At 37.3% G+C, this 27,350-nt stretch overlaps 1 protein-coding gene across 2 annotated transcripts in view; it reads left to right on the top strand.

Annotated features, from left to right (window-relative positions):
- The window catches only part of RTTN (rotatin), a 161,117-nt gene that overhangs the window by 17,118 nt on the left and 116,649 nt on the right, over positions 1-27,350 (top strand). For both annotated transcript variants that reach the window (XM_019432561.2, XM_019432560.2), the window contains exons 11-14: positions 10,382-10,552; positions 15,651-15,863; positions 17,075-17,187; positions 19,368-19,494. In XM_019432561.2, the coding sequence (XP_019288106.2) occupies positions 10,382-10,552; positions 15,651-15,863; positions 17,075-17,187; positions 19,368-19,494 (624 nt within the window). The remainder of the gene's footprint in view (positions 1-10,381; positions 10,553-15,650; positions 15,864-17,074; positions 17,188-19,367; positions 19,495-27,350) is intronic.

Raw genomic sequence — 27,350 nt, 5'->3', positions numbered from 1 at the left:
CACAGAATCATAGGTGTGGAGAGTTTTCCATGTCCACATGTGGAGGTATTCATCATTCTTTTTCATAGGCTGCACGTGTTTCAGTGTGTGTTTATTCACCCAGTCTCCTATTGATGGACACAATTTCTAATATAAATTATGTGATATGAATAATGTGCATATGTCATTTTATATAAATTATGCGATATGCATAATGTGCATATGTCATTTCATACATGTACAAGTGTGTTTCTAGGGTAGATTTCTTTAAGTAGGATCGCTCTATCAAAAAGGTTGTCGGAGAGAGAGTGGATATGGGGACGGGCAAAGTGGGTACAGGCTTCTAATTATGGAATATCTAAGTCATGGTGATGAAAGGTATAGCACGGGGGATACGATCCCTGATCCTGTAATAGCATGTATGGTGATGGATGGTAGCTACACTTGTGAGCATAGCATCAGGCATAGAGTTGGGGAGTCACTGTATTGTACGCCTGAAAACTAAATGTAAAATTGTATGTCAAATATACTTCAATTAAAAAAGTAAATGAATTTTAAATTGTAGATATTTTTGCATTCTCCTCTTCAGCTATACCACTGCATTCACTCTCCAGCAGTTTATTAGAAAGTGTTTTCTCCTATACACTCAGCAACAGGGTTTATGGTCAGACCTCAGATTTTTGCCATTCTGCTAATTGATACATGAAATGTCTGTGTAGGATTAGTTTGTTCTTCTCTATTAGTAAAGTGGAGCATCTTTTTGTAACTTTGAGGGTCATTTTCATTTCTTTTTCTGTGAACATTCCTAGCATTTATCCACTTTTCTCTCGGGTCATTGGTCTTTTGTTCTTTTAACTGACTTCCATGAGTTCTTTATATATGAAGAACATTGGCTTTCCAAGACAGGTTGCAATATTTTTCCTTCTTTTTTTTTTTTTTTTTTGACTTTGCAAATGATGCTTTTGACGGTGCAAAAGCTTTATTCATTTGTTTATTTAAAGAAATTTGTTTTTAGTGTTTTATTTATTTTTGAGACAGAGACAGAACATGAGCAGGGGAGGGGCAGAGAGAGAGGGAGACAGAATCCGAAGCAGGCTTCAGGCTCTGAGATGTCAGCATAGAGCCTGACGCAGGACTTGAACTCACGAACCACGGGATGACTTGAGCTGAGGTCAGATGCCCAACCGGCTCAGCCACCCAGGCACCCCTCATTTGTTTATTTTTATATAGCTGTCTTTATCAGGTTATTTTTGAAAAATTGGTTCTGGATTTTGAATCATAGTTAGATTTTCTCCACACCTTGGGGAAAATGTGCTATATCTATTTCTTGAAGTCTACATTTTTGTCTTTCAAAAGTATTTTTCTCATATAGATTTTGCACATTTCTTAGTATTTATTCATATATATGTGTGTGAATGTATATTTACATGGGTGTTTAACATCTTTATTGAAGTATAATTGACATATAGTAAACTGCACATGTTTTTTAAAGTTAAAAAAAATTTTTTTTAAATGTTTATTTCTTTTTGATAGAGGGAGACAGAGCACAAGTGGGGAGGGGCAGAGAGAGAGGGAGACACAGAATCCGAAGCAGACTCCAGGCTCTGAACTGTCAGCACAGAGCCCAACATGGGGCTTTAACCCACAAACTGTGAGATCATGACCTGAGCCAAAGTTGGATGCTTAACTGATTGAGCCACCCAGGTGCCCCTGAAAGAAGTGTTTTGATTAGGCATGACTGATCAACATGTGTACAGGAACCCCAAAACCGTTATATTACAGCATTATTTTCATAAATCTGTAAACTACCAGAGAAATCTCCATGTAATTGGAAACCATACCCTTTGGTACATTTCAGTATATCACAAATCATTTTTCATTTTATATATTCAGTTTTAAAATTATCATCTGATTTCTTTGAAGGACTGATATTCTGTCTTTTCTATTAGAGCAAAATTTATTCATCACAAAAATATGCATTGTTTCCTATAGTTGCCAATTTTTTTCTCTTTATGTTATTTTGACTAAGATCTTTGTTTTATTAAACTTTGTTATAGGCTACCTGATCCTTGTAGATCGGGATTAGAACATAAAAAACAAACAAAATACTGTTTTTACTTAATACCAATACCCATGTGTGGAAATCTTAGACCTTGAAGCACACACACACACACACATAATACACACACATCTCTTGAAAAGAAAAACACACATTTTACAAAGGTTTAATAACATTGTTTCAGGTACTTCAATGTTTTTACCCATAAAATAGGGATAATAGTTCTTAATTTTTCTTTAGTTCTTAGGGTTATCATACTATTTGGTAGTACTTTTAGAAGATTTTCACATATTGAAGGTTTTCAACAAGTGATTTTTTTTTTCTTTGAAGTGTGAAGAATGTTTTATCAGTTGCTTCTTAAATTAACTTAAAATTTCTTGGCCAGAACATTTATCTGTAAAAGTTAGTCATTCACTTTTAACTTTTGGCTGCTGATGTTTTATGATTCAATGAATTATTTTTACTTTAAAGGTTAAATCTGTTGTAGAAGTGCCAATTGGTATGATAGAAATGTTAAATAAAACAGTACTGCTTAAAATTATATCTAATTTACTTTACTGGTTTAAGAGAATAAATGCCTCCTAGGAAAAGAATCTTATTCCTTTGGGTATATGTTAATAGAAGCAAACAATAGAGTTTCGTAATGTCCCTACTTTTATCAAGTTTAAAATGGAAGGTAGGAACAGTATTTTTGTTGAGTCATTAAAGGAACAAAATAATATACGTGTTGCTACCAATTCAGAAAGTAAATATCTGAGGATATCTAATCAAATCTTTAGACCTTTCCAAATAGTGCTGATAGCAGTCTGGTACTCCATACCTCAGTTATGTAGGCATAACTGTAGGCATAGTCAAAGGAACCTGCCCACCCCCCACATTGAATGTTTTTATTTCCCTTGAAGTAAATACAAGACAAAAACATTTTTACTGAACTTGTTATATTTTGTTAAGATAAAAAATGTTTTTTTTTTTTTAATGTTTATTTTTGAGAGAGAGAGAGAGAGAGAGAGAGAGAGAGACAGAGACAGACAGAGCATGAGCAGGGGAGGGGTAGAAGAGAGAGAGGGAGTCACAGAATCAGAAGCAGGCCCCAGGCTCTGAGCTCTGAGCTGTCAGCATTGAGCCCAAGGTGGGGCCTAAACTCACAGGCGGTGAGTTCATGATGTGAGCCAAAGTCAGATGCATAACTGACTAAGTTACCCAAGCCCACCTATAAAATTTATTGTTAAGTACTTATAAAGGTTAGGTTGACCTAAAGAATGTGATTCCTTCTTTGCTTCCCTTTGAATTCAAGTCTGTTTTATCTTCATTCACATGGTAAATTCCATTCAAGGAGTGAGAATCTTTACCTCATGCCAGATAACCCCAGACTCCTGGGGCTGTCTTCTGTTCATGTTTTGCCTTTCTCCTCTCTGTGGCTGCTGTCATTGCAATGTCATGAAAAACAGTCTTTTCTCCTTATTTATGACTCATTGCGTCCACATTCTCATCTGACCTGCTGGTAACAGTTGTTCAGGCTTGTTGAAGACTTGCTGGTTGGAGTTTAAGTGGGGCCGAAAGCATTGTGAACACAGCTAGAGAGAAGGGCTTTGTGTCCAGTAAGGGCTCACGAAGGGTGAGTGAACCAGACTGTGAATTTATAATTGGGTGAGTGGAATCTCTAATTAGCATATGCCTTCCTGCTGCTGCCACCAGTCCAGAGACCGTGATTTTAGTTCACCAGACATTTCTTGATTGCCTATTATATGCTAGGCACTGGGGGTGGAAGATGAATAAGAGGCTGTTCTTTTCACTCTTATGGGAGATAGATACTTCTGTTGTGACACTCGTAAAACAGAGGTAAGCCTAGAGGGATAATAGTTCACCAAAGATAGTTTAAGGATAGCGCTTACTCTGTCCTGGTCATTGTTTAAGCACTCTGTGTTTATGAAGCCACTTAATCTTCAGGACCCTCTAAGGTGGATAATACATGTTATAGATGAGAAAATGGAAGCTGATTCTTTTTCAAGGTCACTTTAGGATTCTGTGGTTTCAATCGTGTTTTATTGCCAAGGATACCACGACACCAGTCCCAACTTAGAATCTCAGGGAAAGCCTTTTTGTAGATCATGACTGAACTGAGTCAGAAATCGTAAGATTTGGGTCAGCAAATAGAGGTAGGGCTTTTATCTGGCAGAGAGGAGGGGAATGAGAGGGAGGAAGGCATAGTGCTCACTGGTGGTGAGGGGGAGGACTGGTGAGGGCGAGCAAGCAAGACAGCATAAAACTCAAGGTGGAAGATACGGGAGGGACGCTGGTCGGCTACAGAGTCTGCTCTTAGAGGGCTTTCTACTTGATGCTGAGTGTTTTGGCCTCCCTTCCGAAGGCAGGATGAGCTTGCTCTTCTGCTTGCTGAGGTTTGCGCGTGCCACGGTGGGTGGGCGAGGTGGTGGGGCCTGTGGTGGGCTGTGGTGACGGGCGCGTGGTGGGCGCGTGGTGGGCGCGTGGTGGGCCGCCGTGGAAGGCAAGTGTGGAGGATGAGGCTGGAAGCATTGTGGGGGACAGCTCACTCCAGATGCTTCACGGTATCTACCACTTATGTTACAGTGTGTGGATGCATAGTGCAGAAATTGTGTTTACAATGTGAATTCTGTCTTGTTGAGACTATTTGGGATATTTTGCTGATCTGATTTAATTCTGTACCTTCTTTTCGTAATGACAATGAATATCCTCTGAAAACTGGCCTCCCTCCCCCTCCATCAACTACTTCATAGCCTTTTGAACATTTTTAGCCCAACAAATTAAAACTCTGGACTAGTTTCTGTTGTTTTTTAATCCTTTCTTTTCTTAAAACGTTACCACCCTGCCTTTTATTTTGCTTAGAAGAAACGCTGGGAATAGTGAAAATTGCAAGCCTGATTCTTTTTTTTTTTCTTTTTAACTTTAAATCCAAGTTAGTTAACATATAGTGTAATAATGATTTCAGGAATAGAATTTAGTGATTCATCACTACATATGACACCCAGTGCTTATCCCAACAAGTGTCCTCCTTGATGCCCATCACCCATTTAGCCCATCCCCCCACCCACCTCCCTCCATCAACTCTTCATTTTTTTCTCTGTATTTAAGAATCTTTTGGGGCGCCTGGGTGGCGCAGTCGGTTAAGCGTCCGACTTCAGCCAGGTCACGATCTCGCGGTCCGTGAGTTCGAGCCCCGCGTCGGGCTCTGGGCTGATGGCTCGGAGCCTGGAGCCTGTTTCCGATTCTGTGTCTCCCTCTCTCTCTGCCCCTCCCCCGTTCATGCTCTGTCTCTCTCTGTCCCAAAAATAAATTAAAAAAAAAAAAAAAAAAAAAAAAAAAAAAGAATCTTTTATGGTTTGTCTCCCTCTCTGATTTTAATATCTTTGCTTTTCTTCCTCTATGTTCATCTGTTTTGTTTCTTCCTTTTTTTTTTTTTTTTAAATGTTTATTTCTGAGAGTGAGAGAGACAAAGTATGAGCAGGGGAGGGACAGAGAGAGAGGGCGACACAGAATCCGAAAGTCTTCATGCTCCAACGTGGGGCTCGAACTCATGAACTTCAAGATCATGACCTGAGCCTAAGTTGGACTTAACCCACTGAGCCATCCAGGCACCCCCATCTGTTTTGTTTCTTAAATTCCACATATGAGTGAGATCATATAATATTTGTCTTTCTCTGACTGACTTATTTCATTTAGCATAAACACTTTAGTGCCATCCACTTTGTTGCAAATGGCAAGGTTTCATTCTTTTGTTGTTGTATTTAAATTTTTTTTAAAGTTTATTTATTTTTGAGAGATAGAGACAGAGCATGAGTCGGGGAGGGGCACAGAGAGAGGGAGACGCAGAATCCAAAGCAGGCTCTAGACTCTGAGCTGACAGCACAGAGCCTGATGTGAGGCTCTAAACCACAAACTGTGAGATAATACCTGAGCCCAAGTTGGATGCTTAATTGACTGAGCCTCCCAGGTGCCCCAAGATTTCATTCTTTTTGATCACCAAGTATTATTCCATTGTGTGTGTGTGTGTGTATATATATATATATATATATATATATATATATATATATATACCACATTTTCTTTATCTATTCATCAGTCTATAGGCATTGGACTCTTTCCATACTTTGGCTATTGTTGATAGTGCTGCTATAAACATTGGGGTGCATGTGCCCCTTTGAATAAGCATTCCTGTGTCCTTTGGATAAATGCCTAGTAGTACAATTGCTGGGTTGTAGGGTAGTTCTATTTTTAATTTTTTTGAGGAATCTCCATACTGTTTTCCAGAGTGGCTGCACCAGTTTGCATTCCCACCAACAGAGCATAAGTGTTCCTCTTTGCATCCTCGCTAACGTCTGTTGTTGCCTGAATTGTTAATTTTAGCCATTCTGACAGGTGTGAGGTGGTATCTCATGGTAGTTTTGATTTGTATTTCCCTGATGATGAGTGATGTTGGGCATCTTTTTATGTGTCTGTTACCCATCTGGATGTCTTCTTTGGAGAAGTGTCTATTCATGCCTTTTGCCCATTTCTTCACTGGATTATTTGTTTTTTGGATGTTGAGTTTGGTAAGTTCTTTATAGATTTGGATACTAATCCTTTATCTGATATGTCATTTGCAAATATCTTCTCCCATTCTGTCGGTTGCCTTTCAGTTTTGCTGATTATCTCCTTTGCTGTGCAGAAGCTTTTAATTTTGATGAGATCCCAATAGTTCATTTTTTCTTTTATTTCCGTTGCCTCTGGAGACATGTCAAGTAAGAAGTTGCTGTGGCAGAGGTCAAAGAGGTTGTTGCCTGATTTCTCCTTGAGGATTTTGATGGCTTCCTGTCTTATGTTTAGGTCTTTCATCCATTTTGAGTTTATTTTTGTGTATGGTGTAAGAAAGTGTCCAGGTTCATACTTCTGCATGTTGCTGTCCAGTTTGCCTAGCATCATTTGCTGAAGAGACCATCTTTTTTTCCATTGGATATTCTTTTATGCTTTGTCAAAGATCAGTTGGCCATACATTTGTGGGTCCATTTCTGGGTTCTCTGTTCTGTTTCATTGATCTGTGAGTCTGTTTTGGTGCCAGTACCATACTGTCTTGATGATTATAGCTTTGTAATACAGCTTGAAGTCTGGAATTGTGATGGCTGCGGCTTTGGTTTTCTTTTTCAGGATTGCTTTGGCTATTCGGGGTCTTTTCTGGTTCCATACAAATTTTAGAGTTGTTTGTTCTAGCTCTGTGAAGAATGCTGGTGTTATTTTGATAAGGATTGCACAAGCCTGATTATTGTAGTACTTTCTTTTTATACTATTTTGAGAAGCACTCAATTCATCTTTGGACTTATTAAGGTTATTTGAAACAGTTTCACAAGAAAATAGACTTTTTAGAAAAAGCTCTATAATACTGAGATCTTCAATTAATGTTCATGAATTTAAATTACAAATTGTCAAAGTTAATGTTGAATAACATATATTGTTTGTAGGTATATAAAAGTAGTATTTTAATGGAGAAGTGCTAGGTGGAAGAATTGTCTGTCAATATTAATACTGTTACTGTGTTTCTAGTTTGTTTTCTTTGGGCTGATAGTTATTAATATAATGGCCTCTGGTTTAAATTTTATTAATTTTTAGTTTTATTTTCTTGGGATTAGAGAAGATAGCCTTAAATATGTACTGAATTTTTCATTGTGGGTGAATAAATAGTTTTTGCCAGTGTTTCTTGGAAACGTGAGGAGTTGTAGTCTTTGAAATGATCAAAGTTTATATCTACTTATTTATAAATTAAGTTAAAAATGACTGGACTAAAACCTGTTAAACCATCTTTGTTTCAATAACAGATTTTGCTTGATATTGTTTGTTTTTCAGACCACAAAGACTCAATTCATATTGGGTCTTTACTCTTAATTATGCATTTCATCAAGAGAAAATAACCCCCTTTATCCAATTTTTTTTGCCCCTAATTATTCATTATTCATATTTCATAGATTTTGCTCATATTTTACTACACATTTAATTTTTAACCTTTTATGTGCAAAGATAAAGGTGTCCTTTTATTTTTATTTTTTATTTTTAAAATTTTTTTAAGATGTCTTTTTTTAAATATGTGTCAATTATTAATTTTGTTTTTTTCCTTCAACATGAAATCTTATTTGATTTATAGGAAAATTTAAACACTTTTTTTGAGTGAGTGAGAGAGAGAGAGAGAGAGAGAGAGAGAGGATGAGCAGAGGAGGGAGAGAAGGGGAGAGAAAGAATGTTAAGCAGGCTCCATGCTTGTTGTGGAGCCTGACACGAGGTTTGATCCTACTACCCTGGGATCACGACCTGAGCTGAAATCAAGAACTGGACCCTTACCCTACTGAGCCACCCAGCCACCCCCATTTTAATCCTTTTTGAGTGTATAATTCAGTGGCATTACATACATTTACATTGTTGTACAATCATTACCATTTTCTATCGCCAAAAGTTTTCTGTTATCTCAAACGGAAACTCTGTACCCACTAAACAATAACTCCTTTTCCCCCTTTCCCCGGGCCCCAGTAACTTCTATCCTGCGTTTTTCTTTATGAACTTGACTGTTGTAGACACCTCGCATAAGTGTAATGAATCATTCAATATTAGTCTTTCTGTATCTGGCTTATTTTACTTAGCATGATGTTTTTCAAGGCTCATTCATGTGTCATGTGCCAGAATTTCATTCCTTTTTAAGGCTGAATGACATTTCACTGTACAGACAGCATACCGCATTTTGTTTATCTGTTCATATGTTGATTGACACTTTTCCAACTTTTGGCTGTTGTGAACAATGTTTCTGTGAACGTTAATGTATAAGTATGTGTTTGAGTCCCTGCTTTCGATTCTCGTAGGTCTGTTACCCAGAAATGAAATTGCAGGATCATATAGTGATTCTGTGTTTAATTTTTGAGGAACTGCCATATTGTTTCCATAGTAATGGCGCCATTTTACATCCTTACCAGCAAGTCACAGAGGTTCCAGTTTCTCTGCATCACCAACACTTAATATTTGTCTTTTTTTTTTTGTTTTGTTTCAAGTTTGTATTTAAATTTTAGATAGTTAAAATATAGTGTAATACTGGTTTCAGGAGTAGAATTTAATGATTCATCACTTACATGTAACACCCAGTCCTCACCCAACAAGTGCCTTCCCATTTAGCCCATCCCCCCTTCAGCAACCCTCAGTTTGTTCTCTATTGTGAAGAGTCTCTTATGGTTTGCTTCCCTCTCTCTCTCTCTTTTTTTTTTCCTTCCCCTGTGTTCATTTGTTTTGTTTCTTAAATTCCACACGTGAGTGAAATCACATGGTGTTTGCTTTTCTCTGACTGACTGACTTACCTTTGCGTAACACACTCCAGCTCCACTCATGTTAATAGCCATCCTAATGGAGGTGAAGCAGGATCTCACTGTAGCTTTGATCTTTTATATAAATTTTTTTAGGCCTCATACCTTTTAGTTTGCTTCCAGTATATTCATCCTTGAATGAAAAAATTAATGGCATACATTTTTATCCTTAGTTTACAGAGTATTTCCTGTTTTTGTTTTCATATATCCTCAGTGGAAAGGTGAGAGTGAGATCTCCAGTGCTCTTTTGTTCTGTCTTAGTGATGTTGTCCTTTTACCAGCTAGTTTATGGGGGAATGTCAACACATAGAAGATGTAGAGAAGATTTGGTCTCTATCATTATTGATTTGCAAGTTAGCTTTCTCTTTGTAGTTTATGTATGTCTTTCAATTTACAGGATATAACTTCTAGGTAAGTAGTAACTTACCTAGAAGTTTCTGATGGCAGAACATTTGCCTTGAAACAGCCTTTTTTACGTGAAGAGAGAACTCATAGGATTTGCTGTTTAATTGTTTTGTAATTATATGACTTTCCCTGTCACATTTCTTTAGTAATTTTAGGATCAGTTTGAGGGCAGGGATGTCTCTTGTAGTAATGCATTTCCCCCCCACTATACCTACCACTGTGTTAAGTATACAGTAGGCCTAATAAATACTTTGTGAGAGATTTACATGCTGATTTTGAACTTGTAACAATTAAGTATTAGAAACTAGGAGGAATTTATGCTTGATTAAACTTTTTTATTTATTTTTATTCGTTATTACAATTCATATTAAATATGTAAATATTGTTAGTTTAGAAAACTTTAGGTGTGCCTATTATGCACTGGTAGTATTTTAAATTATTTCAGCAGGTATTGATTATTCTTATAGGGAGGAAGAAGTTTTTGTTTGGGTTTGTTTTGTTATTTGTCATACTATTGTAAATTATTCTCCATGAAATTTTCCATACTGGCTCCTGAAATTGGTTGTTCTCCCATCTCGTGTTTAAATGTCTGCAGAAAGAGAAGCTGCTCATGGTGCTGGCGTCCCTGGGAGATGCCATGTGCTACCATAAAAGTGGTGCCAGTTCAGACCAGCCGGAGGCGGTGCTGGTGCATCACCGGATGGCCTTTGTGAGCACTTCTCTGTTCGCGGTCCGAGTCCTGCAGACGCTTCTCCCTGTTGAAAAGGTGAGGGTGGTAATGTTCCTTGTGGTTTATTGAATGTTACAAGTAAGTGTTCAGTCGTAAATTTCCTGTGATCATTTCATGATTTCTAATGATATTAGAAAGGTAGTAATTGAGAAAGACTAACATGTTTGAACAGTTTTGACAAGTCATTTGATAGAAAAAAAATTACTTCTAAAAAAAATTCCTTTTTAGGTAACTTCTTAAAATTGTGGTGTAACATGTTTAGAAAAGTACGCCGTTCAGTGCGTTTTTACAATGCACTGTATTAAAGTGTTTAAAAAGTGACCACCACCCCAGAACATGAAATACAATGTTACCAGCATTTCAGAAGTCCCTTCCCATCAGTTACCTCTCATTCCTTTCTCCAAGCGGAACTTTCTTTCTGACTTCTGTCACTATCAATCAGTTTGTCTGTTTTTCAACATTACGTGAATGGAATTATAAGGTATGTACTTGCTCAAGACTTTTTTTTTGAGATTCATCACTTTTGTTGCTTGTAGCAGTTGTTTGTTATATAACTGTATGTTAAAGATGATTTTAGCAGGTGTACATATTTCTTTTAAATCATTTCATGACCGGTTTTTTAAAGTTTATTTGTTTTGAGAGAGAGAGAAAGAGAGTAGGGGAGGGGCAGAGAGAGAGGGAGACAAAGAATCTGTCAGCACAGAACCCAATGCCGGGCTCAAACTCACAAACCCTTAGATCATAACCTGAGCCAAAGTCAGACGCTTAACCGACTGAGCCACCCAGGCGCCCCATGACTGTATTTTTAAATAGAGGTTATATCTCTGAATTGGAATGTTCGTTGTAAAACATCTCAAATTATTCATGCACACATATTTTATAGTGTACTTACTGCAAAAAGAAAGGTGTGGCATGTTTTAGTGAAGGTATAGGAGAAATTACTGCAACTGAAGAACTATTTCCTGTGCCTTTGTTATAGACATTTGCCCTTTTGTTTTCTAGAATTCTGCGTAGTATCTAAACTCCCATATTTTTCATAATACTTACATATGCAATATATTACCAAGTCATCTGGAAAAATAAGAACAAAACATTAAATTTTAAATTTAGTATTTTGCTTTAGGAAAAAGAGCATCACTCTATTAATTTTAATTTCTACCTTTTATTCATTAGTCATTATGTTTCTAAAGAAATTTTCTGTTTGGAAGAAATTTGCCAATGTCTAAGCATTATGAATTGAAGAATTCCAGTCATGTAAGACTAGAATTGCATTTAAGATATGGATGTCTCACTTTATGTAATAATATATAGCTGAAAAGTTAGTAGTGCTACATTAACTTGTTACTAAGTATTACAAATGATCAATTTATCTATAGTATTGATGTAAAGTATTGATGTAAAACATCAATTATACCATATGATTTTATTTATTGCTTTTTGACTATAGACTTTTTTTTTCATCTCTGTACTTATTTGGATAGGAATCAATTAAAGTAGAAATCAAAAATGTTTTATTTTGAGTTACTTCAGTTTTAGAATAATATAAAGCCTCTGTGTATGTGTTAGTTTTTGAAGTTAGTTCTTTTTTTATTAGTTTTTGTTTTTGAAGGCAAGTCACTATCTGTCAATTTGGTACCTTTCTTAAATACATAAATTGGCATTTCATTAGAATAGTAAATCAGGCCATGGAGGAGATTGTGATTAAGGTATTCGTTTATAGATGGTTATAATTGCTTTCATTAATAAAGTAAGAACTTTAAAATGAGATGCAGACAAAAATCCTATTCCATTGCTGTTAAATTTCTTTCGGTTCATGATTATGCTGCCCTCTGCCTGTTGCTGGCTCACCAATAATTGAAATGGAGGTTGGATTCTGAAACTTTCAACCTGGAAAGTGGTTTTTAAATATTTGAGTTACCACCTGCCAAATATGTAAATTGGAAGTTGGAAAATGATAATGTGAATCTTTGTAGAGATTTCTGGGATTTGAAATTTGGGCAAGATGACCTTGAAGGCCTTTTTGAAATGGATAATAATTGGTTTGAAAAGATTTTGAAAAATACCTATCAGCAGGTTAAAACAATGAATTGGTAATCTTATGAAAAATGATCTGTTTGGATAAATCAATTTGGTAAAAGTTAAGAGCTAAAAATACTGGCCCTGTGCTCAAAGCAGCATCCAGAGCATCGTAGGAAACTCTGGCTCTTTCTAAGCCAGCAGCCTGGGGATGCAGAAGAATTTATACCATAAGCCTTTGATTTTTTCACTGAGATATATATATCCCTAATAATTTGCTAAAGCTCATAGATTCAGAGCAGCACTTCTTAAAGTGTAATGTGCAAACAGATCACCTAGAGATCTCGTTAATGACATCTTGCATATTCTGATCCATTAGTTCTGCAGTTCTCACAAGCCCTTGGATGAGGCCGTGCCTGCTCTGAGTGGGAAGGTTCACAGAAAGCAATGTTATATCCCTCCTATCCCCCCGCCCCACCCGACTCCAGCCTTCGAGATAGTACTGTTGATTCTTTTTATCTAACAGTGGTGATGGATTTGCCCTGAAGTGGCTTCACTTTTAGTTCTGACTGACAGGTGAATAATGCTGATAAATGTAGGATGGCGGTCTTCAGACTGTTGACTGTGATCAGTCCGCTGGACCATGCCAGGATTCAACCTGAGACTGGAGCCTGGTGCTTTGAGTTGCTGAGATGAAGTTTCATGTGTAGGTATGGAGAGTGAAGATGTCAGAATTTCTTAGTGTTGGGGTGAAAAGAAAGAAAGGAAATTAATATTTATTACGTGAGTGAGATCTGCTAGACATCTGCTTGGCGCTGAATTCTCACATCAGCTGTTCTTACTTTTGTGACTAGAGTCAGAGAAAGCTCTTTTTAAACTAGAACGCAGCACCTTTGGAGTTAGATCCGTGAGGCTTTAATATCTTGGCGCAGTGCCCAACTCCCAGTCTCCTTTGCTAATTCTTCTTTCTCTCTAACCTTTGAAAGGAATAGAAACCCAGGACTCACCCATTTGTGGTCTTTAAACAGCATCTGTTTGCCGACACCTCCTCGACTCATAGTTCCAGACCACATGTGTCACCTGAAGCGCAAACTCGTAGATTCAACATCCTTTTTGACATCTTCACTTGGGCGATGATCGATGTTTCCAACATCACGTGTCTCAACCCTAATTCTTCACTTCTCTGGTCTTTCTACGGTCTTGCCTCTCTGGGTGGATAGCACCTTCGTTCTTCTGGTTGGTTGTTGATCAGGCAGAACACTTAGAGTCATCCTTGATTCCTGTCTTTTACGTACACCTGGATCCAGTCCCTCCACAAAATTTCTCATTTCTTCCTTGACATCTGTCTGGAGTCTGAACCCTTCTTGCTGTTCGCACCGTTGTCACCTGAGTTCGAGGCACCTTTCCTGCCTAGGTTGTTGTAACAGCTTCCTCATCTGTCTCTCATTTCCACCCTTGCCCTTTTCCGTCTGTTCCTGTAGGCTGCTCTTGATACTTGCTTGAAATTTCCCAGTGCTTCCCCAGGGGCAAGTCTTAAGATGACCCAGAGCCCTGCCTGATGTGTTCACCAGTGCCCTCAACCCCATCCCTCAGTGGTAACTGCACTGGCCTCCTTGTCTCTGGGCCTTTGTACTTGGAGTTCACTCTTCTATGGGTGCTTTTCTGCCAGAGATTCAAATCCACCCTATCAGAGAGGCCTTCCCTGCTGCTCTAGAGTGTAGCACTTCCCCCCCAGGTGGCTGTTCCTCTCCATCTTTCCCATCTCTTGTTGTTGTTGTTGTTTTCTGCCTTAGCACTTGCTGGCCACACCTGCTATCTTATGAAATATATCGATTTACTCTGCCTTCTCCACTGGAATGTTCCCTTCGTGAGGGTGGAGGTTCTGTTTGTTTCCTGCTGTGCCTCCAGGGTCTGGAATGACTCCTGGCATACTGTAGGGGAACATAGTAGGGGCCCAGCAAGTATTTGCTGAGTGAGCAAACCATAGGTGAGCAGATAATCTAGTTTGCCTCTCTTTTTCCCCCCTAAGAGAGTTCTTCACAGAATCATGAAATTTCTCTTGATTTTCTAATAGCTTCTGTCTTAATAGTTAGGGCTTTATTTCATGATTACATAGAACTAAAAATTTGATTCCTATAGTTTCTGACATTTATTTGGCAACTTTATTTGATTTTAGAAGCATCATTTAGCTGATTTAGCCCTTAATGTTAGATTTTCAGGCAGTTAATAATTATTCTTAAAATAGGATATGCATGAAATAAATGGTGACCAAGCCTGCCCTTTAATAAAGACAGCATTTCAGCCAAAGTAATAGGCTATGCCAAAAGATTTTCTCCAAACATTGAATTTTGAATCCTTTTTGTTTCCTTCATTCATAGAATCCTATCACCAAACTAGAATCATTAAAAAACAGAACCCAAAGAAACAGTTCTTTCAATTTTAAATCAATTGTTTTAAGGTTACAAAATGTATAATATTTCATTTGGGCATGTTAATTTTATACTAATTAAGGGTCACTCCTCTCTGAGTGTTTTAGAACTATGTAATTATTGTTGAATTTCTCCTTTCCCCTCTGAAATATGAACTAAACAAAAAATCAATTTCTGTTCAAATCAATCTATAGTTGTGTTTGATTTAGTGTTATTCAATTCAATATGTAGTTAATAAGCCCTGGGTTATGTGTTCAGCTTCAGTGGAGAAGTGCTCTTGTTTTCAGGACTTTATTGCATTATTCTGCAGATTTATGTGCACAGCATGAAATACTTAGATCAGAAAGCCTCCTGCCTTCAGTTTAGTAGCAGAGATATAAACAAGGTTCACGGCCTGGGGGGTGGGGAGAGTGACTCTGGTTGTTGGTTTGGGGAAGGAGGAACTATCCTGTGTGCCAGGCTTTTGGAAAGAGTTGAAATTTGGACTTGAGTTGTTTTGAGCAGAGAAAAATTACATTGAACAAGACATAGAAGTGAATGGTGTGTTAAGGAATAGAATTTTCTTTGGAGAAGCATAGACTTTGTGATAGACAATGATATAAATAAAAAGTTGAGCTAGCTATATTAAAATCATAGTCTACCATATTTTTCTAAAACGATTTTTAACTTTTGTTTTTTTATTCATTAAGGCAAGCCACTTTTTACCAGAGCCTTTGTCAGCAGCATTATTTTTAGTTTCTTTGGACATGCCTATTTCTTTGGAATATCCAAATATTCACGAAGCTGTTGTGGCATATTTGGAACAGCTGAATTCTGAAAACTACAGTATTTATAAACGAACTGCGGAGGCTGTTTATTCAATCGAATGTACCTGTAACTTCCTGTCTGATGTTGGGAAGGAGGTAAAAAGTTCTGTTAATGTCTTTTAATTAAATATTCTTTTGATAAAATATTTAGAAAACATAACCTATACTTTCAAACTGATGGACACATAACAATTGAATATTGGAGGTGAGATACATTATTATTGAGCGTTCATTTTTCAGATCAAGGTAAGTATATGATTTGTGTAAAGGTAAAATAAAGACTTTAGAATAATGATTGGTGTGTATTGATGAGACCCATTGGTTTTTGAAAAGGCAGTAATTATTATCAATGTCTTAATATTGAATAGAGAGTTCCTTTTTGAAGTGACTTACTGTGTGTGAACAGTGACAATTGACATAAACAACTATAAGGGCCATTTTAGTGCTTTCTGTAGGCATATTTTTCCTTTAATATTTCATAGACTTATTACATACACAAAGAGCCTGATTTTTTATTAAATACAATAACGAGGTAGATTGTAAGGTAGAATGACTTTAGGTGCAGTGTTATGGCAAAGATTATGTATTGTTATTTATCCCTTTTAGAGATACTTTTAGGATATTTAGTATGTTGTCAGTAAAGGGGTTTATGAGTCTTAAAATAGACACTGACTATAATAGTTGTTTACTGTTTGGAAGTACCAAAGTGGGTCCTGAAGATCTAAAAAATTAGAAAATAAATTTTTTATTCCTTTTGTTTCCTACAGTGGAAGTTATCTCAGCCTCTTAGTTCTAATTTTCCTTTATTTACCTGTTATTTTTTCCTTTTGTTTTGCCATATCTCACTGCTGCTGGCTTCTTGTTTCTTCCGTGATAGAAGTTCAGATTGTCAAATTATTTCCGTGATATTCTGCATGGTCAGTTAATCATGATGTGTTGGTTGTCCTTTATGTTTGTAGAAGCGGTCAACATGTAGAAGGGGAAGTGGATCATAAAATACACAAGTCCTGCTTTGAGTCTACAGTTAGTAGGGAGATAGGGCTACAAACTGTCAAAGAACGTGGCCACTCGATTGTAACTTTAAGCCTACTTGGAAGTGAAAAATAGTCTCTTGTGGCATTTAGCTAGGAATTTTCCCCCCTAAGCTGACATTTTTAGTTTGCTTGTTAGGAAAGTGGACTTAAGTAAATGTGAACAGTCTCAGGGTCTTTGAATGATCTAATTTCTTGAAGTTGCTTAGTTAGCTGTTGAGAATTCTACTGTACATGAACTTGACATTTACTGTTCCCTTCTGCTGTTTTTTTTAGGGAGAGAAGAATCTCTTAGAATTAGTGGAGCTGGCAGACCAAGCCTTGCGAAGCTTTTCCTATCATCAGCATTTCCCCCTAATAAAGGAAATCATCTGCATGTGTTCAAAGATGTAATACTCGCTTTCTTGATATGATTATATTATTATAGGATATATTGTGTATGTGTGCACTTAGGAACAATGAAAACAGAACTGGCCTTAATTTTTACTGTTTTTTAATTAAAATTGTTTTTACGTATGTTTGACCTCTGAACTGTATATGTATAGCTGCATTAGGGCAGTTAACTATTTTATAGGGTAAACTTTAAAAATACCATGCCTATAATCAAAATGAATTATCCCTGGATTTTTATACATTTGTTTTGGTGTCCATCCAAACCAAGTATTCAAGCATATTTGTTTATTTGTCTCTAAAGTTTTGATTAATAACTTAAAATGAGGGTTTTTAAATGTAAGTTTCATTGCTTCCTACTGTTTTCCTATATGGATTTTTAGAATGCGTCATGCACTGTTTATTTTGAAGACATTGGAGCAGATTCCTATTTAGAATTTAGGGTCTTCATTGCTTTTGGAAGGAGTAAATTCCATGATGATAAATATTGATTAAGTATGGGATTTATTTATTTATTTATTACCTCACATAGTCACTATGTTTGTGTGTGTATGTGTGTGTGTGTGTGTGTGTGTGTGGTAAGAACATTTAAGATCTGTTTTCTTAACAAGTATCAAGGATACAATACAGTATTATTAACTCTAGTCCTCATAGAGTACATTAGATCTCCAGAATGTATTCATTCTGAATAACTGAAACTTTGTACCTTTTGAACAACATCTCCCTATTTCTCCTATTCCTCAGTCCCTGGTCACCACCATTCTACTCTCTGCTTCTATGAGTTTGACTTCTTTAGATTACACATGTAAATGAGATTATGCCGTGTATTTGTCTTTTCTGTACCTGGCTTAAGTTACTTAGCCTAATGGACTCCTGCTTCATCTGTGTTGTCACAAATGATAGGATTTCCTTTTTTTTTTTTTTAAGGTTGAATAATGTTCCATTGTATATATACACCACATTTTCTTTACTTGTGTATCCATTAATGGACACTTGAGTTGTTTCCATATATGGTTACCCTTGAACGATACAGGTTTGAACTGCGAGGGTAATGCAGATTTTTTTTTCTTTTTTTTTTAAATGTTTTATTTATTCTTGAGAGAGAGAGAGAGAGAGAGACAGAGCATGAGTGAGGAAGGGGCAGAGAGAGAGGGAGACACAGAATCTGAAGCAGACTCCAGGCTCCGAGCTGTGAGCACAGAGCCCGACGTGGGGCTCGGACTCACAAGCTGTGAGATCATGACCTGAGCCGAAGTCGGACGCTCAACCGACTGAGCCACCCAGGCGCCCCAGATTTTTTTCAATAAATATGTGTATACTACTGTAAATGTCTTTTCCCTTATGATTGTTCAAACTTTTTTCCTCTAGCTTACTTTATTATAAGAGTACAATGTATAATGCATATAACGTACAAAATATGTATTATTGGCTGTTAAAATTATTGGGAAGGTTTCTGGTCAACAGTAAGCTATTAGTAGTTAAGTTTTTGGGGAGTCAGAAGTTATACATGGATTTTTAACTGCATAGAGGTTGGTGCCCCTAACCCTTGTGTTGTTCAGAGGTCGACTGTATTGGCTGTTATGAGTAATACTAGGATGAGCATGGGAGAACAGATATTTCTTTGCGATACTGATTTCATTTCCTTTGGATTCATAATGAGAAGTGGGATTGATGGATCATATAGTAGTTCTATTTTTAATTTTGAGGAAACACTGTACTGTTTTCCATAATGGCTGTATCAGTTTACATTCCAAATATGGGTTTTTAAAGACTTGTATGGGTACTTTAAAAAAAATATTTTTTGATATTTATTTTTGAGAGAGAGAAAGATAGAACATGAGCAGAGGAGGAGTAGAGAGAGGGAGACACCATCTGAAGCAGACTCTGAGGTGTCAGCACAGGGCCTGATGTGGGGCTTGAACTCACGAACCGTGAGATCACAACCTGAGCTGAAGTCGGACGCTTAACCAATTGAGCCACCCAGGCACCCCTTGGGTACTTTTTAAGAGAATATTTTCTGCCTTGAAACAAGTGCTTGGATAGATATTAATATTGGGTTAGTTAAATAAGATCCCACTTGGAGGAACTGGAGTAGGAAGAAACCCTTTCCAATATTCTTCTCAATCTCTTTAGTAACTCGCTTACCTTAGATGTCTTGGATGTTTTACCTTTTTACCAGCTGGAAATCTGCACAGGCCAGTCCATTACTTCAAGGAGAAAGTCAGAAGGTGTTTCTTCGAATGTTATCTCACCCATTACTGCAAGTGAAAGTTGAAACTTACAACTGCTGTTTGGAAATTATTAAGGTGGGTTTTTTGGGTTTTGTTTTGTTTTGTTTTTGGTGGGGAGAGCAAATAGTGGGTTTTCTTTCTTTCTTTCTTTCTTTCTTTCTTTCTTTCTTTCTTTCTTTCTTTCTTTCTTTCTTTCCCTTTTTTAAATAGCATTTTATTTTTCTTTTAAAGTAGGCTCCATGCCCACTGTGAGGCTTGAACTTATAACCCTGATATCAAGAGTCGCATGCTCTATCTGCTGAGCCAGCTGGGCGCCATTGGGTTCTCTTACTAAAAATCTAAAATTAGGGAGGTGCCTGGATGGCTCAGTTGGTTAAACATCCGGCTTCGGCTCAGATCGTGGTCTCGCAATTTGTGAGTTTGAGCCCAGCGCCGGGCTCTGTGCTGACAGCTCAGAGCCTGGAGGCAGCTTCAGATTCTGTGTCTCCCTCTGTCTCTGCTCCTCCTCTGTTTGCACTCTGTGTCTCTCTGAAAAATAAATAAACATTAAAAAAAAGCCAAAACTCTAAAATTAGGGACGCCTGGGTGGCTCAGCCGCTTAATCCTCCAACTCTTGATTTTGGCTCCAGTCATGATCTTACAGTTTTTGACTTTGAGCCCCACACCGTACTCCACACTGACAGTGTGGAGCGTTCTTGGGATTCTCAATCTTTCTCCCTCTCTCTCTGCCCCTCCCCCACTCTCTTTTTCTCTCTCTTCTCTGTCAAAAATGAATTAAAAAACTAAATAACTCTGTGTAGAAAAAGCATGTGATAAAATACAGCATCCTTTCTTGATAAAAACCCTCAAGAAAGTAGGGACAGAAAGATTGTACCTCAAAATCATAAAGGCCATTTACAAAAGACCTACCACTAATATCATCCTCAATGAAGAAAAACCGAGAGCTTTCCCCTTAAGGTCGGGAACATGACAAAGATGTTCCCTCTCACCACTGTTATTCAAGTGGTGGTGAATAGGGCTGGAAGCCCTAGCTTCAGCAATCAGATAACACAAAGAAATAAAAGGCATCCATATTGGCAAGGAGAAAGTCCAACTTTAGCTCTGCAGATGACCTGATACTCTGTGTGGAAAACCCAAAGACTTCACTAAAAAACTGCTAGAACTGATAACATGAATTCAGCAAAGTCGCAGGATATAAAATCAATGCATAGAAATTGGTTGCATTTCTATACACCAATAATGAAGCAGCACAAAGAGAAATCAAGGAATTGATCCCATTTATAATTGTACCAAAACCCATAAAATACCTAGGAATAAACCAAGCCAAAGAGGTGAAAAATCTATATACTGAAACTCTAGAAAGCTTATGAAAGAAATTGAAGAAGACACACACACAAAAGTGGAAAAATATTCCATGCTCCTGGATTGGAAGAACAAATATTGTTAAAATGTCGATACTACCCAAAGCAATCTACATATTCAGTGCAATCCCTATTAAAATAACACCAGCATTCTTCACAGAGCTAGAACAAACAATCCTAAAATTTGTCTGGAACCAGAAGAGACCCCAAATAGCCAAAGCATTCCTGAAAAAGAAAACCAAAGCTGTAGGCATCACAATTCCAGACTTCAAAGATGTAATCATCAAGACGGTATGATAATGGCACAAAAACAGATCAATGGAACAGAATAGAGAACCCAGAAATGGACCCACAAATGTATGACCAACTAATCTTTGACAAAGCAGGAAAGAATATCCAATGGAAAAAAGATGGTCTCCTCAGCAAATGGTGTCGGGAAAACTGGACAGCGACATGCAGAATGAACTTGGACCACTTTCTGATACCATACACAAAAATAAAGTCAAAATGGATGAAAGACTTAAATGTAAGGAAACCAACAAAATCCTGTTGGAGAAAACAAGCTACTTTGACCCCTTTGACCTTGGCCGCAGCAACTTCTTAACGTGTCTCTGGAGGCAAGGGAAATAAAAGCAAAAATGAAATATTGGGACCTTGTCAAGTTTAAAAGCACAGCGAAGGAAACAATCAGCAAAACTAGAAGGCAACCAATGGAATGGAATTTGCAAATGATATATCAGATAAAGGGTTAGTATCCAAAATCTATAAAGAACTTATTAAACTCAACACCCAAAAAACAATCCAGTGAAGAAATGGGCAAAAGCATATATAGACACTTTTCCAAAGAAGAAATCCAGATGGCTAATAGACATATGAAAAGATGCTCAACATCACTCATCATCAGGGAAATATGAATCAAAACCACCATTAGATACCATCCTACAGCCATCAGAATGGCTGAAATTAACCACTCAGGCAACAACAGATATTGGTGAGGATGCAGAGAAAAAGGATCTCTTTTGCACTGCTGGTGCGAATGCAAACTGGTGCAACCTCTCTGGAAAACAGTAGAGGTTCTTCAAAATATTAAAAATAGAACTACCCTACGACCCAGCAATTGCACTACTAGGTAGTTACACAAGGGATACAGGTGTGCTGTTTGAAAGGGCACATGCACCCCAATGTTTATAGCAGCACTGTTGACAATAGCCAAAGTATGGAAAGAGCCCAAATGTCCATCAATGGATGAATGGATAAAGAAGATGTGGTATATATGTACAATGGAGTATTGTCAATCAAAAAGAATGAAATCTTGCCATTTGCAACTATGTGGATGGAACTGGAGGGTATTATGCTAAGCAAAATTAGAGAAAGATAAGTATCATATGACTTCACTCATATGAGGAATTTAAGATACTAAACAGATGTACATAAGGAAAGGGAAGCAAAAATAATATGAAAACAAAGTGGGACAAAACATAAGAGATTCTTAAATATAGAAAAGAAACAGAGGGTTGCTGGAGAGGTTGTGGGAGGGAGGATGGGCTAAATGGGTAAGGGGCATTAAGGAATTTACTCCTGAACTCGTTGCACTATATGCTACCTAACTTGGATGTAAATTAAACAGTAAATAAATTAATTAAAAAGACATTTATGTTGTGTTAATGATGGGAGTATTGTAAGAAAATGATTTCTGTCATGTGTTCAAAAGTGATTTCTATGCTTAGGAAAAAATTTAGGTTATTTGGCTTAAATGTTTTAGTGTTAGCTATAGTACTATTTTTCTTTTGAAGAAAATACTTTCATTTTTAAGTTATAAAATATTTCAGCATAGAGTAGTACATAAAATATTAACTATTTCAATATTGCAAAGAACGTTGTACATAGATCAGTACTGAAAGATACATGTTACTGTGTACTCTTGAAAATGTACTCTTATATTCATCATTCTTGTAAATACTAACTGGATAAAACAAATGTTTACATTTTGCCAGTTTTGCTTCTAACCCTCTTTTATTCAGAGAAATAAAAATATTAGTTATAACTGAAGCTTCTTTCCTTTTTCCTCTTCTTTCATCCACCAAGACAACCACTCTTACATAATTGGTGTTTGTCCATATATATATTTGTACTATGTATGTATGTCTTTATAAATAGTGTATGCAACTGTTTTTTCTGCTTAAAAAAATATATAATTTCATAGTGTACATATGTTTTTGCTGCCTTATGGCTTTCATTTAGTGGTAGGACTCACATCTTACCAATTCATTCTTCTTAACTGCTCTTTAGATTGAAAACACTTTTTATTGATACATATTTAGGTTCAGTCTACTTTTTACTGAAATATTTTTTTCAGTATTTTCATTGAAGGTCTGTAACTGTTAGTACATGTGTTTGAAAATGCCTTGATTTTACCTTATTCCTGAGTGATAGTTTAGGTGGATAGAGAACTATTTAGGTCTATTGCTGTTTTTCCGTAGCACTTTGCCAATAGTGCTTTGTTTGGCTTCTATCATTGTTGAGAAGTCTGCTATCAGTTAAATTATAATTTTCTTTTTTTGTTGTTTACTTGTTTTTAAGATCTTTTCCTTGTCTCCGGTGTTCTACAGTTTCATTACAGTGTGTCTTTGTGTACATTTTTTATTTATCTTGTTTATCACTCTTTAGCCAAAAGACTCATATCTACCTTCATTTCTGGATAATTCTTAATCACTGCTGTTTCCTTATCCTTACTGTTCTCTCCAAGTAGAACTCTCATTAGATCTAGGTAGACCTCATTTTACTCTTTGTGTCTTTTAAGTCCTCTTTCCCATTTTCTGTGTCTTGTTTTGATTTGGTTGACTGGGATTCCTCAGTGCAGTCATTCAGGATGCTAATTCTTTCCTCACCCATGTCTAATTTGCTTTTTAAAATTTGTAGTAAAATATACATGACACAAAATTTACCATTTAATCATTTATAAGTGTACAGTTAAGTGTCATCAAGTACATTCACATTGTTGTGCAACTGTCATCATTACCCATCTCCAAAACTTAACTTCCCAAATTGAAAGTCTGTACCCATTAAACAATAACTCCCCACTCTCCCTCCCCCCGGCCCCTGGTAGCCAACATTCTGCTTTCTGTCTGAATGAGCCTGCACTAGGTACCTCATATAAGTGGAATCAGTGTTTGCCTTTTTGTGTCTGGTTTTTTTTTTTTTTTTTGAACTTAGCATGATGTCTTCAAGGTTCATTTATGTTACAGCATATATCAGAATTTCATTCCTTTTTAAAGGCTGTATAATACTCTTGCATGTAAATACCACATTTGTTGACGTGCCACCCTCTGTTCAAGAAGATTTGGGTTGTTTCCCTCTTTTGGCTATTGTGAACAGTGCTTCTTTGAACATGGGCATACAGATATCTGTTTGAGTCCCTGCTTTTATTTCTTTTGAGTGTATATCCAGAAGCAGAATTACTGGATCATATGGTAGTTCTATTTTTAATTTTTTGAGGACCTGCCATGCTGTTTTCCATTGTGGCTGCACCATTTTACATCCCTACCAGTAGTGCATAATGCTTCCAGTTTCTCTGCACGGTCCCCAACAGTTGTTATTTTTCTGTTTTTTCTTTTTTAAAATATATATGTATTTTTTAAAGTTTATTTATTTTGAGAGAGAGAGAGCATGCATGTGCGTGTGGGCGAGGGGCAGAGAGAGAGGAAGAGGAAATCCTAGGCAGGCTCCATGCTCAGTGTGTGAAGCCGGACACAGGGCTTGATCCTATGAACCGAGAGATCATAACACAAGCCAAAATCAAGAGTCCAAGGTTTGGATGCTTAACTGAGTGAGCCACCAAGCAAGTGCCCTTGTTTTTCTTTTTTATAAATAACATCCATCTTTAACTCATCATTGTTGCTTTTAATTTATTCATCAAGTTTTAGATTTTGCTTATTCCATTTTTCATTACTATACTTTTTTAAAAATATTTTTTTAATGTTTATTTATTTTTGAGAGATACAGTACAAGCAGGTGAGGGGGAGAGAAGGAGGGAGACAGAGGACCCAAAGCAGCCTTTACACTGATAGCACAGAGTCTCATGGGGGGCTTGAACTCAGGAACTGTGAGATCATGACCTGAGCTGAAGTTGGAGGCTCAACTAACTGAACCACCTAGGCGCCCCTCTTTGCTTCTTTTTTTAACTCATTCTTTTCATAATAGTCTTTCATTTTCTTCTTTTGTTTCTTTGAAAATTTTAAACATACTAATTTTATAATCTTATTTAGATCATTCTATTACATAGAATGCTTTCATTTATTATGGCTATTGAATCTCTTATGTTGTTGTTTTCAGCCAACCGGTGATGTGATTTTTGATTTTAAGGTTATCTTTGGCAGGTAGTTTATACTTGGGGAATCTTATATTCTGTAGACAGTGGTTTTATAATTACTTCTGCCTTGTTTCCATGGATTTGACAGAGTTGATACCATAGCCTGGAGGGGCTTGTTAGGAAGTTATATCTTCATTTAATATGTTGAAATACTCATCAAAAGAACCAGTTGAGAGGGAAAGGTAGAGGGTGACAAGTGGCTAATTAGGAGAAGCTAGTGCCTTTGAAAGTTGAAGGCATTGGGATCTAGAATATTGATAGCTAACTGAACTTAGGTGGGCTTAGGTGGAGCAGCAAGTTGAATTGTATATTCTCTTTGAGATTGAGAGTAAGTGGTATTTGCAATGTGTTTGAAATGACTGATATGAGTAGAAGTTTGATATAATCAAATAGAAGGATTTGGGGGTTGCAATGAGAGCCCAGTTGATTGTCTTAATAATCTTGTTAGTGAAACAAATCTTTGCATAGTTATCTTTGGCTAGCTGTTTGTGGTTTTGGAGAATGTGAACATCTGGATCCATGGAGCATTGTGGTTTTTCCTTGAGGATGGGAGGGAAGGCCTTTGGTGAAAGTAAGCTGAGTAGCTGAAGTGATAGCCCATGGAATCAGAGGAAGTAAAGGCCAGAGGGAAGGAAGTAGTTAGGATTATACACTGGAGGTCACGGGAAATAGTATGTTACAAAGTGTTAAGCAAGGTAGAAACCTGTATTTGTGATTTTAGAAGGAAAACAGCGAAAGGTAAGTTGAAGTGTTCTGAGATATCGGGCAGGTAATGTTATTGAGATGAGGAGGTCAAGAAGCTGAGCTCCATATGCGTGGGATAGTTCTTACACTCAGAAATTTAGAATAGTGGAATTGGCTTTGATGTTCAGATATTTGAAATGGATTTTAAATAATTCCTTGAAATGCCTTGCCAACCATTATAAAGCTTTGAATTTTATTCTAAATACAGTGAGAAGCTATGAATGATTTTATGCAGGAAATTGATTTGATCTGATTACCTTTTTTAAAAAGATCACTCTTCCTATTGTGTGGAGAATCAATTGTCAGGGGTCAAGAGCGGAAGCCAAAAGGCCAATTCCACTGTAGTGGCCCCAGTGAGATACGATGATGTGGTGGAGATGCTGGGAAGAAAATGAATTCAGGATACATAACGGATGTAGAGCTGGTTGGTCTACTGGTAATGGGAGTAGGGTATAGAAAGCATCAAGGAGGAGTTCTGGGGTTTGGGATTTAGTAATTGGATTGATCATATTGTCCCCAGCATTGGATTGTGGGTTGGATAGAATTATTTTGAATGTGTTAAATTTGAGATGCCTTTTTACATGTAAGTGGAGATGCTAAGTAGATGGTTGAATATAATAATAATAATGCCAGTTATATGATGGTGGCAATAATAATGATAACAATTAACATTTATTCTGTATATCAGGTACTTTTATAAATGTATTCCCTACTTTAATCTTCATAACACTATAAGGTATGTATTCTCTCTTGAAAAAACAGAGATGCTATGAACTTGTCCAAGGTCTAGAAGTAGTAAAACTGGACTTTGAACCCGGACAGTCTGACTCCTAAACTCTATTCTTAAGCTTTGCACCAAACTGTCTCTGGAGTGTGGAGCCCAGACTAGCTGTAAAATTTCGAGTCATCAGCACAGAGATGGTGCTGAAAGCCACAAGGCCAAGTTGGGTCATCTGGTGAGAGACTGGGGAGAGGCCATCTAGGGTCTAACCAGATGGAAGGTGGGCACAGCAGGAGCCAGCAACAGAAATACAGAAGTGTCTGAGAGGAGAGGGGAGTATGGTATCCTGGGCGGAGTCAAATGACAACAGGGATGAACGCATTGGGTTCAGTGTCACGAAGTTGACAGGCGGCTTCTGTGGGGTGATGGGGCCTGAGGTCCTGCTGGTGTGGGTGGAGGACAACCTGGGAGTGAGCACATAGAGGCCTAGGACTTGTGCTGTGTTGCGATGGAGAGCTGGAAGATGGACTGGTAGCAGCAGGGGCATATTAGATCCGGGGACCCTTAGAGCATGTGACAGAGTCACAGGACTAACCCTGGAAGAAGAGGAAGTAAAGGTGCTGGAGAAGACACAGGTGCAGGAACTGTGCAGGAACACAGGTACAGGAACAGGTGTTAGGAGGACAGCTAGGATGCAGGTTACAGGCAGGATTGGTCTTGGATGGGATTCTAGTGC

Source organism: Panthera pardus, unplaced genomic scaffold (assembly GCF_024362965.1).
Source record: "Panthera pardus isolate Hobbes unplaced genomic scaffold, ASM2436296v1 HiC_scaffold_15, whole genome shotgun sequence".
Classification (NCBI taxonomy): domain Eukaryota; kingdom Metazoa; phylum Chordata; class Mammalia; order Carnivora; family Felidae; genus Panthera; species Panthera pardus.
The sequence above is the reverse complement of the archived record's forward strand: the minus strand, read 5'-3'. Positions and strand labels throughout refer to the sequence as shown.